The sequence below is a fragment of the Aedes albopictus genome, chromosome 2, assembly GCF_035046485.1.
Source record: "Aedes albopictus strain Foshan chromosome 2, AalbF5, whole genome shotgun sequence".
Taxonomy (NCBI): Eukaryota; Metazoa; Arthropoda; class Insecta; order Diptera; family Culicidae; genus Aedes; species Aedes albopictus.
This window is the reverse complement of record NC_085137.1, coordinates 283,944,664-283,961,338: the sequence shown is the minus strand read 5'-3', so window position 1 is coordinate 283,961,338 and position 16,675 is coordinate 283,944,664. Positions and strand designations below refer to the sequence as shown.

Sequence of the window (16,675 nt, the reverse complement as noted above, 5' to 3'; positions counted from 1 at the left end):
CTGTATATTATCACCGTTTAAAAATTCCTCAATAGAAGACTCATTGGAACCCCACAGTTCCCTACAAATTAAACCCCGTAATCCCTTCAAATTCTCATTGATGGTTGCCGGTATGCTTTATCATTGACAAGAATAGTCAATTAGCATTTGATTGTGTACAAAACTGATATTGTTTATACTGCCCCACCCAGGGTGCTCATTATGCCCCAAAACGCAACTCACGATTTTATACGTTTTTGAAAACACAAAATTCTACAACATTTTTAACTTTATTCGGAATTTCAACGATTAGCTTTTGTCAGTTAAGGCGAAACTGGAAGCGTTTCCTCACTTTTTAGTTTTTGATTTTTTATTAAATAACAAAGCAATATCTTCAAAAACGGTTTTCGTACACATGTAGAGTATGGATCAAGATATCTTCTATTCTTTTTCGTGATGGAAAATGTTTTCCGTTATTGCAAAAATCATTTTTGAACGAAATTTGACAAAAAATGGTTTCTGAAAAAATGGAAAACTTTATCAACACGAAAAATATTCAGGCGATACATTGATCCATACTCTACATGAGTACGAAAACCGATTTTGAAAATATTGCTTCATTATTTAATAAAAAATTAAAAACAAAAATAAATGAGGAAAAGCTTCCAGTTTCGCCTTAAGGTTCAAATGAGGATTGAACGATAAAATTACACATTGGTTACACTTAATTTACTGGAATTGGTGGCAAAATGCTCAAGCTGCTCATTATGCCCCGCCTACCCCTACCTATTCCTTCTCGTTGTATATGAGCTTTTTTTAAAGTACCATTTATAAATTGCGTACCATTAGGGCCCGTTCATAATTTACGTAGACTGTAGACGGGGGCCAAAATCTACGCTCTATACAAATTCTACAAAGTGTGTAAACTGAAATCGTACTGCGATCTTGTAAAGTTTTTTAATCGTAATCAAATGACACTCAAACCGACATTTGCTATGATATCAGAGGCAAACAGACGAAACACTGACAAAATTATCATCTCATATATCTCAGGGTATTGAAAACTTCGAGAATTGTTGTCTTCAGCAAAGTTGTCAGGTTGTTCAAAGACTTATAGTTAATGGCTAGTTTGGTTTAAATTTCCACCAACAGGCGGCGCTATAGAGCTTACAAATTTTCAATTACATACATCACAGGATCCCGATTACTTAGAAAGACGGTTTCTTCGGCAAAGTTGTTTGGTAAATCAAGGACCTGCAGTTGATTTACCATTTAATGCGAGATTTCGCTTCTAGAAGACGCTAGTTTCCATTTTGCAAAAGCTGGAAAGTGCTTAGAATTCATCAAAAAAGTATTCTACTAGCTGGATTTTTTTCACTTTGGACATATTGTGTTCGAATCAAATGGTATTCAAAGACCAATATACTGTCCATAACTGCATATTTGTAACATTTGCATATTTGAGTCGATTTTGTGAGCTTCGTGACCGTGCGGTTAGCGGCGGCAGCCGTCTAGGCGTGTCGTAAGCCTCGGAGTGTGGGTTCAATTCCCGCTCCAGTCGGTGGAAACTTTTCGTCAAATGAAAAATTCATCACTGGGCCACTGGGTGTTCTGTGTTGTCTGTTGTCTAATGTAAGTAATGTATTGCATCTGTGTAGCTTCTGGCTGAAGACGGTGCGAATTATCTTTTTTTATATCGGAGATCATCATCAAATCACACGTACTTTGGACTAAGTGAATAAAATTTCAAAGTTTGTTCTTGGATTTATGAAATCAACAGCAAGTCATTTTGTCTCATTGACGAATGTGACCGCATAACAGTCACACTGAGAAAATAGACGGGCTTTTAAACGTGTCATCTTAGGTCCTATTTATTTGCTAGTGATTAATCTGGCATACATGAAGTGCTGTAGAAAATTGTATTGCAAAATTAATGATATTGAAACAAGATATTTTTTTAAATTCCGGTTTATTCCCATACATACTCGCGAAAGTTGTAACTTTAGGCTCCATTTTCTTCAATGCCTACTTTTGTCGAATGTTACTGTTATGCGGGTACGGGCAGTATATTAGTCATAAATGTCAAAAATTGCATTTGATTTGATTCACTTATTAGTCCTAAGATGTACGGGTTAAAAGAACGACAGTCAAAAAAGATATATTCTGCATGAAGCACTCAATTTTCGTGAAGAGCTAACCAATCAAGTACAAATTTGTAGCAATTACAGATAACTATCTATATTTGTAGCAATTACGGAACTATCAGTAAAAATTTGAAAACTATTGAAATTTTTTTAAAAAAGTTACGGCTTGTTGAATGTTTTCAAGATAAATAATACAATTGATAAGCTTTTACAAAATTTGAAATTAGCGCCACAGTGTGATAGAAATTCAAACCAAACGGCTATTAAACTGAAAGTCCCCGATCTATCAAACAACTTTACCGAAGCAACCATCTTTCTAATGATTTAGGATCCAGAGATAAACGAAACTAAAAATTTGTATGCCCTCTGTGGAAGGATGTAAAATCATACGCCCAATCAATCGAAAGTTCTTGACCAGCCAAACAACTTTGTCGAGGACATCAACTGTCTAAATAATTAGGATCTTAAAATATATGGGATGGAAATTATGTCAGTGTTACGTCTGTCTTTGATATCACAAGAATCACCGACAAACAGACGTAACACTGACAAAACCAGTGCCAAACAAAATCTATACAAACTTTAATCCTCTCACATTTTTTTTTGTTTACATTATTCTTATATTTTTCAAATGTTTTAGTAATTCATTGTATAATCTTACTACGTATATGGGTATGTGTGCCATCAGTAATCTCATGCACCCATATTCATCCTATTCGAAAACAAGCGATTGATTCCGCTCTTTTTGTTTTCATGGGTGATCACTTCAAACAAAAAATACAAAAATAAGAAACAAAACAAACAGCGCTTCAATTTTTTGTTCTTCGTTGGATGAAAATGGGAGCCACATGCTTGATAAGGGAACCAATACCCTGTATTAATTTCAGATTTGTGGTCGTTATAAAACATAACAACACACAAGTAATCAACTATTTTAAAGGCCATCCATTAAGTACGTCACGGTACTAGGGGGGAGGGAGTTTGTAAAAGTGTGACAAGCAATGTAATAGGTATAGGCAAAAACCGTACCAAGGGGAAAGGGGGGGGGGGGGGGTTACAAAATTCCAAATTTTAGCGTGACGTACTTAATGGATGCTCCCTTATGATAGTAATTATATGTTTCATCATCGTAAAATGATGCTAATTTAAAATCATATTTAGTCACATAATATACTAGTAGATCACAGAATGAAAATGGTACGTGTATTGACTCTAAAGCACTTGCCATCTTCAGAAAAATGTGTAATTTATTACTATTGAACTGCTTGCAAAACGGAAAATTCACATTCACGGAAGCTTTGAACTGTAACAACAGCTTTCCTCAATTTTCCGTCATCATACGGAAAACCAATCAATTCAATTTCCTCAATGCAAACCCACGATCCGTGTCATGAGCAACCATCGATACCCACCCTATCATAGTTTATTACCCCCGGGTTTTATATCGTTACAAATATTGAAAGTGAATTTCGAGATGGAAATGAGCATGCTTTTTATCGAAAAAAAAAAAAACGATTATTGGATGGACACAGAGGGAAAATACACCGCCGCCCGAAAACCGTCATATGTATGAACTCGACTCACACAACCATGCAACACAGCAACAGAAGCAAAGCCGCCGCCGCGGTTATAACACTTGGCTGCACCAAACTACCAGCAACAGGTGAAAGTAAATTCCTGTTATGATGTTATTTCGCGAATCGAGAAAAATTAAATTGATTTGCCTTTCAGCTGTTACGACGACTGGTCGAAATTAGATAAAAGTTAGGCTACTGCTCTAAAACGCTCGTGTAACAAAGATGAATGAGCATGTGTAATTCCTAAACCGAAATTTCCTTAGACTAATCAATCAATGACAGATGCAATAGCTGGATAAGTTCATGCTACATAGCAGGTTAGATCATTCCCATTTGCATAAGCTGATTTTTTTGTTCAATCTTCAGGATTCTCTCTTAACACGAACCCTTATTTGTAGATGATTTTGTTATAATTTGTTTCCCAATTATGTAGTTTTTTTTTCATGTAGAAGTAGACCCCAGGCCCAATGTCACTCGACAGGCGGTAATTTAAAATGGTTATAAAAGTCAGAACTCTAGGGTGTCCCAGAAGTATTGGTGCAACTTAGCAGCTCTGCTTTTTAGGAAAATTTCTTTAAAACATTGTGTTTTAAAATCTAGTTTATGAACCCATCTGTTTTACATTTTTTTGTTAAACTTGAAACTTGATATTGTTGTAAAATTAAAATAAAATTTTATTATTTCTAGCCCAGAAAAGGTGGTAGCTCACAAGAAGTTTGTGATTTATTCGCTGTTTTTGATCGTGATTTTTAGTCAATCCCTAGTGACATTATTGCTGATCGAATCCAATGCATTAAAGCATTACACAGTTTTGATGTTTCCAAAGGTCCAGGACCGGATGGAGCTTCTTCTGTTTTCATGAAAAATCTTGATAATGAACTGGTCCTCTCAAGTCCCTAGAAGCTGGATTTTTCCCAAAACTATGGAAGACCTCTTATTAGTTACTATTTATAAGTCTCGTATTAATTTTGGCGTCTAAAATTATCATGGTATTGCTCTAAATATTTTGAGGATGTTGTTTATGTAAAACATACGTATTCAAATAAAATATAGAATCACTAATAGGGGAGAGAGAGGCATAACGCCCCGGCTAAGCATATGTGGTCGTAAACCTCAAAAGATGCTCATTTTAAGTTTGTATTCTGCCTTGGAGAGCAGTTTCCGCCTTTACCTAAGAGACTTCAACTTTTGACCCGCGTGTCCACAAAATTTCCCATTCAAATAAACAATTCAAAAAAGTGTTACTTTTTAGGTGCCGGGAAACTGCAGGAGGCAAAACGCCTTTTTGGGTGAGGCAAAACGCCCGCTGGCATTTCCCGCTTTGACTTTTTTGTGAAATACCAAGGGGCTCCATCGAACTCTTCCCAGCGGCAAATGAAGGAGTAGGAGGCGCGTGGTGGTTTAACCTTCACGTACCCGAACCCTAACAACTCGTTTTCAAAATGCTGGCATTTCGTGAATTTTCATCCGATTGTTTTGAAGTCACCCTCAACCGATCATAAATTGGTGAGAGTTTGTTACACTCAAGTGGTCGTGTAATATCCGGAACCATTCCGGAGATATTCCGGATTGTACTGGGGTCAGGGGGTGGGGGAGTTGTATGTAATGCCAAATGGCTAAAAGTAACTATTTCGTGTGTTATTGTGTTTGAGAGGCCCCCGCGGAACCTGATCTAGGTATTCCGGAGCGGCCATATTAGTTATTACATGCTTCAGTCAATATTTGTTGCCCCATTCTCTCGAAATCATGAAGATTGATACGTCGCGTCGCATGTTTTGATTGCAAACCAGAAATGTCCCCAATTACATTTCCGCGGAACCTGTGATAGATATTCCAGGTTGGCCATATTAGTTGATACAGACTTCAGTCTATTGTTTCTGACTTAGTCATTCGAAATCATGAACATTGATATGTCGCACGGCATGTTTAGGTTGAAATCCAGTAGTGTCCCCAATGAGGCCCCGCGGAACCTGTCACGGGGATCCGGATGGGCCAACTTATTCAAATCTGGTTATCGCAGTTGTGTTTCGCTGTTCACCACAAAAAATTCGCTGAAAATTGATGGCTCAAACACAATAACAAACGAAATAATCACTTTTTGCCAACACAATCCGGAATACCCCCGGAATGGTCCAATATGTTACATGGCCACTTGAGTATAATAAACTAGCACCAATTTATGATCAATTGAGGGCGTCTTCAAAAAAATCGGATGAAAATTGACGAAATGCCAACATTTTGAAAATGAGTTGTAGGGAGTCGGGTACGTGAAGGTTAATGGCTTGATTCCATATAATCAGCGCGCAATGTCTTAATTTCTGTGCGCTGTAAATTAGGGAATCTTCCCAAATGTGGAAAGTCGTCGTTTTTCACGCTTTTCTTTCGACAATAGCAGCCGTTCTTGGGCTTAACCTACTCAGTTTTAGTTCTAGTTTGCTTGTATCTAACGAATCCCTCCACAATATGATGAAATCGCGTGAAGGCGTTTTGCCCCCGGGGGGCGTTATGAACGCAGTTCCCCAACGCAGCACACTTTTTTAAAAGAACGATATTCAACAGTAAATTTGCAATGAATGAAAGTTACGACGTGGAAACCTAATCAAGCATTTGACTGCGTACATTGCATATTTAAAGCCGATCTTGCAATACTGTGATAAAGTTTTGGGTTCATCCAAAAGGCTTTCATAGACTTTTACTTTTTGTAATGAGCTGTTTAAGATATCTAAATTTTCAGTATTTCAAACGCTGCAAAGCGCACCTTCTACATCTATTCTCAAAAATAACAGTAAAATAATGAAAAACGTGGAGGTAATAAAATCAGGACATTACTTTACTTCACTAGTAAAATATTACGAAAATCGATGCACAAAATAATTTGTCAACGCTGTTGCTTTTAATTTGGCTGAACGAAATGGCTAAAAATATGAATACATACCAGTGAAGGGAATTGTCAGACAAAAGAGGCACACAAACAAGCAATGACGAAGGCGCGGCGATTTCTGTTCATCCCAAACTAATGACATAATCTCGATTTTTTTTCTGCAGACAAAACGGAAGCTGAATATGTTGCGTACTTTTCAACTCGAGAATAATCAATTATTACAAACCCAAAATCGAAACTGTTTGATGATAGATCTTCAGCAGCGTTGCAGTGTTTAGCGACTCGAAGTCACCGCTCGAAAATCGCAATGCAGAGCTCAAAAAATTTTAAACTCGTGGTGCACGATCTTTATCCTTTATCATTTATTGTTGCACGATGGTTTAGTTTTGGTTCACTGATTCTCAGAAAACATTGATTGCACCGGCAAAATTTCACAAAAATCAACTTTCAACCAAAACATGGCAAACCAGTTTTGCAATTTTGCTGATGAAAATTGGGCATTATTGTACAAAATGCTTGAATAATCATAGTACGCCACAATAGCCGGTTTACTGGTTACTGCCCGGCATTTTTGCAACATGCCCTGCCTTTCGTGTCTTTTCGTTTTGCTCACCTCCTGAATGCCGGGTTCGTCGTAGAGTGCAGCGAGGTCGTGGTTCATGCATGCTACACAGTTAAGGACAAGGTATTTGGAGTACATAGCTCAAATATTCTAGAGCACCGTTTTTTAGAACCGTTGAAATAATATGGCTGAAAATGCATCCTGCTAATTGTTCAGTGGCTGTCAACAGCGTGATGCATTTTCATCCGAATCCGTTCAACGGTTCCAAAAAACGGTGCTCTAGAAAATTTGAGCTATGTACTCCAAATACCTTGTCCTTAAATGTTTTACACATAAAAATATTAAGTCAATTACAGGAAGAAGTTTTTGGGAAAAACTTCTCAGTATATAAGTAACTAAATTAACCTAAAATGTTATTTTCGCTAATATTTGGGGCATTGTTCCAAAGTTTTATGGAGAAGTGTTTGCAGAAAGTTTTGCAGTGACATTCAGAAAATAAAACATTTTGCTGCAGAAATTCTTTTCAATTTCTGCCAAGGTCAATAATTTTTTTTTTTTTCAAACGCGTCAGATCACTTCGCAGTTTTCAAAGAGTTAATTCCTCGTAAAATTTTCAAAAGAAATGATTCATCGACTTATTTTTTAATGGTTAAGGTGACCTATGGCGAATGTGTTTTGATCATAATTATAAGTAAATGGTGTCAAGATATATGTATATACAGGGGATGGCCAAGATGTTTGGGATAGGCAACTTTTTTTTCTCTCACAAAAAAGTTCAACAAGCGTTAACTTTTCATAGAGCGCATCAAAAAATCTCAAATTTTGACTGTTTGTTAACCTATTATGTGTGCATCATTGGTACAAATTTGGGCTCGATTGATTAATATTTCGCAAAGTTAGAACCGTTCGGGTAAAACACTATTTTTCAGACAACTCATTTTTGAGCTGTCATATCTCGGAAACCAGTGAACCGAACTGAATGAAATTTTGAACGTACACTAACAATATGTGAATGCTTCACAAACTATTAAAACATAGGTACTTTTTTAACGTTGAAAAAAGTTATCATGGATTGACACTTTTTGGATTTTTCTCGAAAAAATGTTATATTTTTACATCGATGTCAATAAATTTTAGTGTTGATATCCAAAGATTTTCCACTTCTGTTCTCAAGTTATCTCTAATCAGATATACTAGAGCCTATTTAGATTGAAGGAAGAACACATTTAGTAATTTTTGTGTGGTATTGTAAATTTGACTTATTTTCCTCTATATGGATAAAAATTTCAATCCGGTATAACTTAATTCGCCGTGAGAAAATATTACATTTTATAACGTCGTATTAAGTATCAATATATTGTTGATAAACGTTAAAAAATTCATTCAATTTGGTTCACTGGTTTCCGAGATATGACAGTTCAAAAATTAGTTGTCTAAATAATAGTGTTTTATTCAAACGGTTCTAACTTCGCGAAAAATTAATCGATCGAGCCCAAATTTGAACCAATGATGCACATATAATAGGTTGACAAACAGTCAAAATTTGAGAATTTTTGATGCACTCTATGAAAAGTTACAGCATGTTGAATTTTTTTATGGGATAAAAAAGTTGCCTATCCCAAACATTCTGGCCATCCCCTGTATGCATAAAACATCCTTCTGGAGGCCAAGCAGGTAAACCCATGGGAAATCTTTTGATTTTCCAATGAAAATTGGTAACTTCCGGGTTTTCTTGCTTGCAATTAAGGTTTTCTGCTAATTTTATCATCAGCCATGTGTTTCCAAGGCGAAACGCATGGAGGCGGATGGTTGTTGATGCCTACGCTATCCATGCTTGAGGTCATTCAAATATGACGACCATCGTTTAGGAGGGAGGGGGTCTAGATCAGTGTAACACTCCATTTATTGAGTATACGCAAAAGCGTGGCAGAGGAGCGAAAGGGGGTCTGAAAAGCCCGAAAATGATGGGCGTAATTTTTGAATGTTTTCATAAAGTGGCATCTTACCCCATGACAGATGGCATGCACCACTTTCGTTTTACGAAGCAGTTTTTTAAATCGATGAAAATTAGTTTAGTGAATATTTCTACTGAAGTATCAAGCAAATATGTATGGTTTGTTTGGTTGCTGTTACCACTTTGAATGCCTAACAAATAAGGCTACTTAACATCGAAAACGATGAAAGTTTAAAAAATGGCGTCTTACCCCATTTTACGCTATCCTAGAGTGTTTGGACAATTTTTCTAATCCATTACAGAAGTACAGTCATATCTCTGTATCCCGATAATTTTAGATAAGGCATTACCTAGTACTAGAGTAGAGAACAAATGATTAAAACAAACAATGATGATAAGCTATTTAAATGGCTTTGCTCATCACTTCTTTGTTTTCAATCCTGCATACGGTTAGGTGTTTTTTTTTCTCTTAAGTATACATACAAGTATATACATATATCGTTGCTACAACATAAATCTCAACATGCGGAAGAAATGAAGCATTATTGCATTTAAGGTGCAATCGATAAAACAAGAAAAACTGGCACCGCACCGCAACTTCTTTTATTGCAATTCAGTTTCCACATAGCATTCATAAGGAAAAATGTGCTATCACGACTCATCACTATTCATTTTTTCAGCTTTTATAGACATTTTTTTAACGTTAACATTAAAAAAAAGACATTTGCATTATTAGCAATTCTGTAGCACATACAATATCAAAAACACTAAGGGGCCATCCATTAAGTACGTTACGGTCCTAGGGGGAGGGGGGGTTCGTGAAAGTGTGATAAGCAATGTATTAAGTATAGGAAAAATCCGTACAACGGGGGGAGAAGGGTTGAAAATTCCAAATTTTAGCGTGACGTACTTAATGGATGCTCCCTAAAATAAATCTGCACGCATTTCATATGCATATACTAGCTATGCAATATGGTTTAGATGTAGTTGACCATTCAATATATGAATCAACAAGAGCAACCATTATTGCCTTTGAATGAACACAGGGCGCACTAAATTTATGATAGTAATGGAATCGATATCAATCGATGAGCTCTGTGCAAGGTGGAAAATACTCACAGTAGCATTCAATCGGTACTCTGGATAAGTCATTCGTTAGCTGTGTGTTCAAAAGAATGCAAAATATGTGCACCCTCATTTATTTAGCAGAGAACCGTAAGTGGAATTGAATTCCATAATTCTACGTTCACAATTGCTAAAAATTCAGCTTTAGGTACAATTTTCCCCTTATGAATTTGCGAATATCTAGTCAACTCTTGATATGTTTGCCAGCGGAAAATGTAAAATATGCTGTCATCGAATATAAAATGCATAATCCAGTTACAAGTTTATGATGGGTTAACAACATTTCATTATTGCAGTAATGGGGAGCCAATGAGCATTTTGAGATCCAACCGGAGAAATGTAGAGAGAAAAATGCCATACCGCGAGACAGTATGCGTTTGGCTGCGAGCGAAAAGGAAAACCGATTCAAGTCAGCACAACGTCTTTTCATCGTAACCGTGCTCAATGGTAGTTACGAATCGTCAGTCGAAGCGATACAAACGTTGGTGAATCAAGCACAAACCGTCCGCGAAAAACAGCTCTTTGCTCGGTCTCATGAAAAATGGAATGGAGTGAAACGAGTTTTTGAAAAAATAAAGCCACACATTGCAACTGAAGAAGTAATTTCGCTTTACAGCAGCAGCAGTGCAGTGTCGCAGGAGGTAAAAGTGAATGAAATAAAATTAATAACCAGAAGTAAAATCGGATATGACCGCCGCCGCGACAACGACGGTTGAAGTGAAATTTTTGCCCATTTTCTCCCGACGAATTTATGACTTTTGAAACAGGAATTAATAGAATACATATATTCACACGTGTTGCTGTGACGAGTGCTGCTTTCGCGAACCTGTTCGAAGCTCGTGGTAGAGATTAACAGATGATGATGATGCCAGTTGTACCAGTTCCAGTGAAATTGTGCAAAAAAAACATGATGTGTCAGAAATTGACTGATTGCAGCTGAAGTAAACTTGAATCAACAGTGTGAATAAAGCATGATGATGCAGCTTTGCGCAAGCTTTATAGTACAATTCAATTCATTGCCTCTCAGTATAACTCAGCATAGATAGTGAATTCAAAATAAAATTGCCTACCGCCAAAGTGGTATAAGCAATTAACAATTTAAACATATTTAGTCAGTTGATCCTTAAGTAAACAAAACACCAAGTCAAATGATTTACCAGTTAAAGACTCGAAATACAACAATCTTCAGAAGTACTTGCCCTCACTAGCAACAAGCCATTCAAGGCAAACAATCGCGCCTACTGACCAAGTAAAGACTCATCATCACTCTGCATCACCGCTGCAATGAGCGCGGCGGAATGCTGATGGCACATTTCATAAAAATTATTTTCCCATCTCTAAAATCAAGGTTCGTCGCTTACCCTCGCGACTGCACGTTCAAGTCTTTTGATTGTTTCTCTTCTTTCGTCAGCTATACCTACTCATTTCTCTTTGCGTGTCGTCTGCTCATATTTGGTTATGGTTATTTTTCGTTTTACTGAACAATAAGGGTGTGCAGTTTTTGAGATTTGTTGTCAAGGCGATTACAAAGTTGAAAGACTATGGATGGATAATTTTGAAAAGCTATGCTATTTATGGCAATATATGGCTATATATATTGCTCTAAATAGGTAGTAAATGAAATTGTACATCAGATGATTCCTCAAAATGCTCGAGCCTGATTTCTTATGGATCGAAAAATTAAAGCTTATATGAAATAAAACCAAAGCCTGAAAGATTAAGGCTCAAGCATCCGTCATCATTTTTCAGAAAATGAAAAACAGTTTTTTGCTCTAGATCAAAACAATGATTATGAAAATGTATTCACTGCATTCCATTCGTCATGTGGAATACAGTGAATACATTTTCATCGCAAAAACTTTTGTTTTGGACGAAAAAACTGCTTTCAAATATTTGATGATGACGATGATTTCAATGACGAATTGTTCAACGTTAACCCCAAAAGAAAAAAGTATATGTCTGTTCAACAGATTGAATTTGCATCTAATGCATGCGATTATAAAACAATAACACAAACATACAAACAACTGAGAATAATGCGTAAACTGTATAATCGGAATAATTTGCACAATTATAGAAGAGTGTATAATGTGAGCACCATTGAGGAAGACGCGAAGGAGAAAATGTAAAACCAATAAAACCGGAATTTTTGCAAGTTCTCTATGTCCTGTTAACAGATACTCAGTGTGATCACACCATACTCATAATTTCCATTATCTTTCTTTCTGTCCGACATGTCGTCCTCTTCCGCACGTAAAAACCTATAGAAAGCGAAATTGTGAAAAAGTTTTTATTTCATGAAAATGAAGTAAAGATATTAAAAAGAGATTACATGCGTAATCAACGCAATTTGGCGAACGACGAATGAAGAAACAAAAAACTGGCCAGTCGTGGTACCGGAATGGAATAGATGAAGAAAAAGAAGAAGATCAGAAGAAATTCGGAAAACCGCTGCAGTAGTAGGTCACTGAATATGTAATAAATAACGTCACTGGAAAATCTAGAACCAATCGATTGAAACGTTTGCTACTGTAACGAAAGTGTAAGTGAGAAAAGCAGTGAAACCAAAAAATGGACTTTTGATCTTCGATGGCGGTAGTGTGATGTGATAATACGCTCACGAAGGAGCTAAAGCAGTAAGTGGAAACTTCAACAACAAAAAAAAGTGTCTGGAAAACAAGAGTGCAGGCTGGTCGGTGGATTTCGCAGTTCAAAAACCATTCACCGAAGTGAGCCAACATGTATCGACCGAATTTTTACGAGTCAACGTGTTTACGGTGCAACGAGATTGTCTACCAAGTGGACCGCGTGGGGCCCCTCAAGGATTTTACCTTTTTCCATTCCGGCTGTTTCAAGTGTAAAAAATGCGGAACAAAACTCACGTTGAAAACGTACTACAACAACCAGCACAACCACGACGACAAAGAGGTAGGTGTCCATTGCATTACTATACGATCGTGGGTTATTGTACAATGCTATAGTATTTAGAATGCTGGGTATGTATATTGACTTGGGAAATTTGTGAGAATTCTCCACAAACAGTTTAAATGGATTCAAATTAATTAAATTTGGTTAACCTTCGATGGAACTTAGAAGTTACGTAAAAAATAAGTGGCCACTCTTGCCCATACCTCCATCCCTAACGATTTTTTGTTTTGTTTCGTAAGGAACATTAGGTAACATCAAACAGCATTTCCTTGCGTGGAGTGTTGAAGATAACTTCATACAAATTAGAAGCTATGTTGTGCTTTTGGGAGCGGGGTCTCACATGAGTGACAAATAAGGTATAGGAAAATCCCGTACGAAGGGAGAGAAGGAGTTGTCCCAAAAAACAGATTTTTTATGGCCACGATTGTCTGATATGGTTTTCCCCGAACGCCAATCCACCGAAATTTGTTTCCCCGATTGGTACTTTTTCTCGAATGGCTAATTTTCCCGAATCATAGTACCTTGGAAAGAAGGACATAAAGCACCAACTAAAGATATGTGGTCGTGAATCTCAAATTATGCTGATTTAACGGGTGTATTTCGCCTTGGAGAGTAGTGTACTCCCTTGTCTTCAACTTCAACTTTCGAGTATCGGAAAACCATAGTTGTTAATGAACTGATACCGTATAACCTGTGCGCAATTGCTTGAATTCTGAATAGGGTAACCTGGGGTAATACGCACCCCCGGGGCAAAACGCCCTCGCGCTATTCCATTATATAAGTGGAGTTCCATTCGATGCAAGCAAACTAGACGTAAAACTGAGCCGGACAAGCCCAAAAATGCGAAGAATTTTCGAATGAAAAGCGTGATAAACGATGATTTCCCTCATTTGGAAAGATTGTCTAATTTGAAGCGCACGCAATTTAAGCAATTGCGCGCTGATTATATGGAATCAACCTATTAACTACCATTCGCCTCCTACTCATTCCATTTGCTGCCGTTAATAGTAAAATGGAGCCGCCTGGTGTTTCATTAGAATTCAAAGCGGAAAATGCCAGAGGTGGTATTGCCCCACCTCAAGGTGCGTTTTGCCACCAACAGTTTTTTTTTATCTGTATTACCGAGATTTTTAGCCCTAGGCTAGTTCATCACGGGACCCACGCTTTATTTCCCTTCCGAAGGAAGAACTCACATTTTGCGAGTTTGTCGGGAGTGGGATTCGATCCCAGGTCCTCGGCGTGATAGTCAAGTGTTCTAACCATCGCACCAGATCCGCTCCCACCAACAGTTTTTCAGCACCCAAAACGAAACACTTTTTTAAATTGTAAATTTGATTCGCTAAAATTGATATCACGCGGACCAAAAGTTGGCGTCTCTTAGTCAAATAAGTAAACTAACTTTCAAAACTGAAGACACCCATAAAATCATCTTAATCTTAGCTACAGGGCCACGTTTGCTTAGGGGATGCATATTACCCCACCTTCCCCTACTGCAAATTCCGAATGTGGAAAATCAATATTTTCCACGCTTTTCTTTCGATTATTCCAACCGTTCTTGGGCTTAATCTGCCCAATTTCAGATTGCTTGCATCTGAAGAAAATCTGCACAATTATAATGAAATCGCGTGAAGTCGCCCCGGAGGATGTTATGCCCTCAAATCCCCTACCATTTTTTTTGATTCCGCAGGTGGTTCATTTAAGACTTAAGTGATCTTCTTCAAGCCTGTTTTTTTTCAACTGCTTGTATTGGACCACATGGACCGATTTGTGAAACACCTTATTCTTGAATATTTCGGAAGTAAAACAACTTCCATAAGAAACATTATAAGGAATTCTATGGCAATATAGAAAATAGGCGTCACTTGCGGTTCGCGGGCCGCGCTTTGCTGAACACGGAGTAACTCGAATAAGAAATTAATGTATCTAGGGTCTTGTACCATTTGGGCAGGTGTACCTATTTCGGACACTTGCCGCTATAACTAAGTCAACTTCAAACCGATTGATTTGAGTATTTGTATAGAGTTGGATACTGTACGTGCCTAACTGTATACAAAATTTCAAATCAATCAGATTGAAATTGACTTAGTTATAGCGGCAAGTGCTCAAAATAGGTAAACCTGCTCAAATGATACAAGACCTATGTTCGTTTTGGGGAAACGGATCTCCCGAAAAACTGACTTTTAGGAGAACATAGCATTCGGAGAATCGGCGTTCGGAGAACCGACGTATGGGAAACGACATACGAGAAACTTTTTTTTTTATGTCTTTATTTATGAGATTTTCAGCCCGAGGCTGGTTCATCTCAGAGGAGAAACAAAATTTGTTTTTCTAAATCAATAGTTTATGTGGTTACATGCAAAAATAAATACAGGGGATAGACAAAATGATCTGGACTAGCAAAATTTTCACTTTCCAAAAAATGTTCGACTAGCTGTAACTTTTCGAAAAGTGCATCAAATATTTTCAAATTTTTACTGTGAGTGCATCAACTAGTTGTGCATCAGTGGTTCAAATTTGAAAAAGATCGGGCCATTCTCCACGAAGTTATAAAAATTCTTGAAAAAGGTAAAATTATCCGATAGCCAACTTTGAGCTGTTATATCTCCGGATTCAATAAACCGATTGAAATGAAATTTTGACCATTTATGACTTATATAATAAACTCTGGAAAACATTTGACTTAACTTGAAATTTTTAACAAGAGACAAAATCATAGCGATTTTAATTTTTTCACGATTTTTTAGTAAATTGGTCCATTTTTAATATGCATTCTATAACTTTTTCAATTTATTGGTGGCTATGTTGTTACTTTCCTTCAAAACACATTTATATATAAGTCAATTAGAGAGAAATTGAATGAACTATAATTTGCATCTTGAATTTTGAAACGATGTTGATATTTTGGAGAATCTGGTGTTTTATTAGAAAAATAATCTAATCGTTATAATTTTCTTCCGTGTTAAAAATATTAAGTTAAGTCAATGGTTTTTCATAGCTCATTATATAAGTCATAAATGGTCAAAATTTCATTTCAATCGGTTCATTGAATCCGAAGATATAACAGCTCAAAGTTGGTTATCGGATAATTTTACCTTTTTCAAGAATCTTTATAACTTCATGGAGAATGGCCCGATCTTTTCAAATTTTCGGCCACTGATACACATCTAGTTAATGAACTTACAGTAAAAATTTGAGAATATTTGATGCACTTTTCGAAAAGTTACAGCTAGTTGAACACTTTTTGAAAAAAGAAAATTTTGCCTGTCCCGATCATTTTGTCTATCCCCTGTAAGTAATCAAGTGAGCGATGAATGTATACTTGATCGGAAATGTGAGCCATGAATTTGTTACGATCGTTTTATCGTTTTATCGATCGTTTAATTTTTTTCTGCAAAACAATATAAATCTCGCTGATGACGTTAAGAGGTTATATACAGGGGATGGCCAAAATGTTTGGGATAGACACCTTTTTTTCTCCAACAAAAAAATTCACCATGCTGTAACTTTTCATAGAGAGCATCAAAA

General features: G+C 36.8%; 1 protein-coding gene across 6 annotated transcripts in view; it reads left to right on the top strand.

Moving 5' to 3' along the window:
• The window catches only part of LOC109416493 (hillarin), a 61,264-nt gene that overhangs the window by 8,986 nt on the left and 35,603 nt on the right, over positions 1-16,675 (top strand). For 4 of the 6 annotated variants that reach the window (XM_062851968.1, XM_029873056.2, XM_062851969.1 and 1 more), the window contains exon 2: positions 12,490-13,150. In XM_062851968.1, the coding sequence (XP_062707952.1) occupies positions 12,962-13,150 (189 nt within the window). In that variant the 5' untranslated portion in view covers positions 12,490-12,961. Of the gene's footprint in view, positions 1-10,078; positions 10,313-10,383; positions 10,864-12,489; positions 13,151-16,675 lie in introns of those variants that run through there. The other 2 variants (XM_062851970.1, XM_029873055.2) reach the window with 2 other exon arrangements.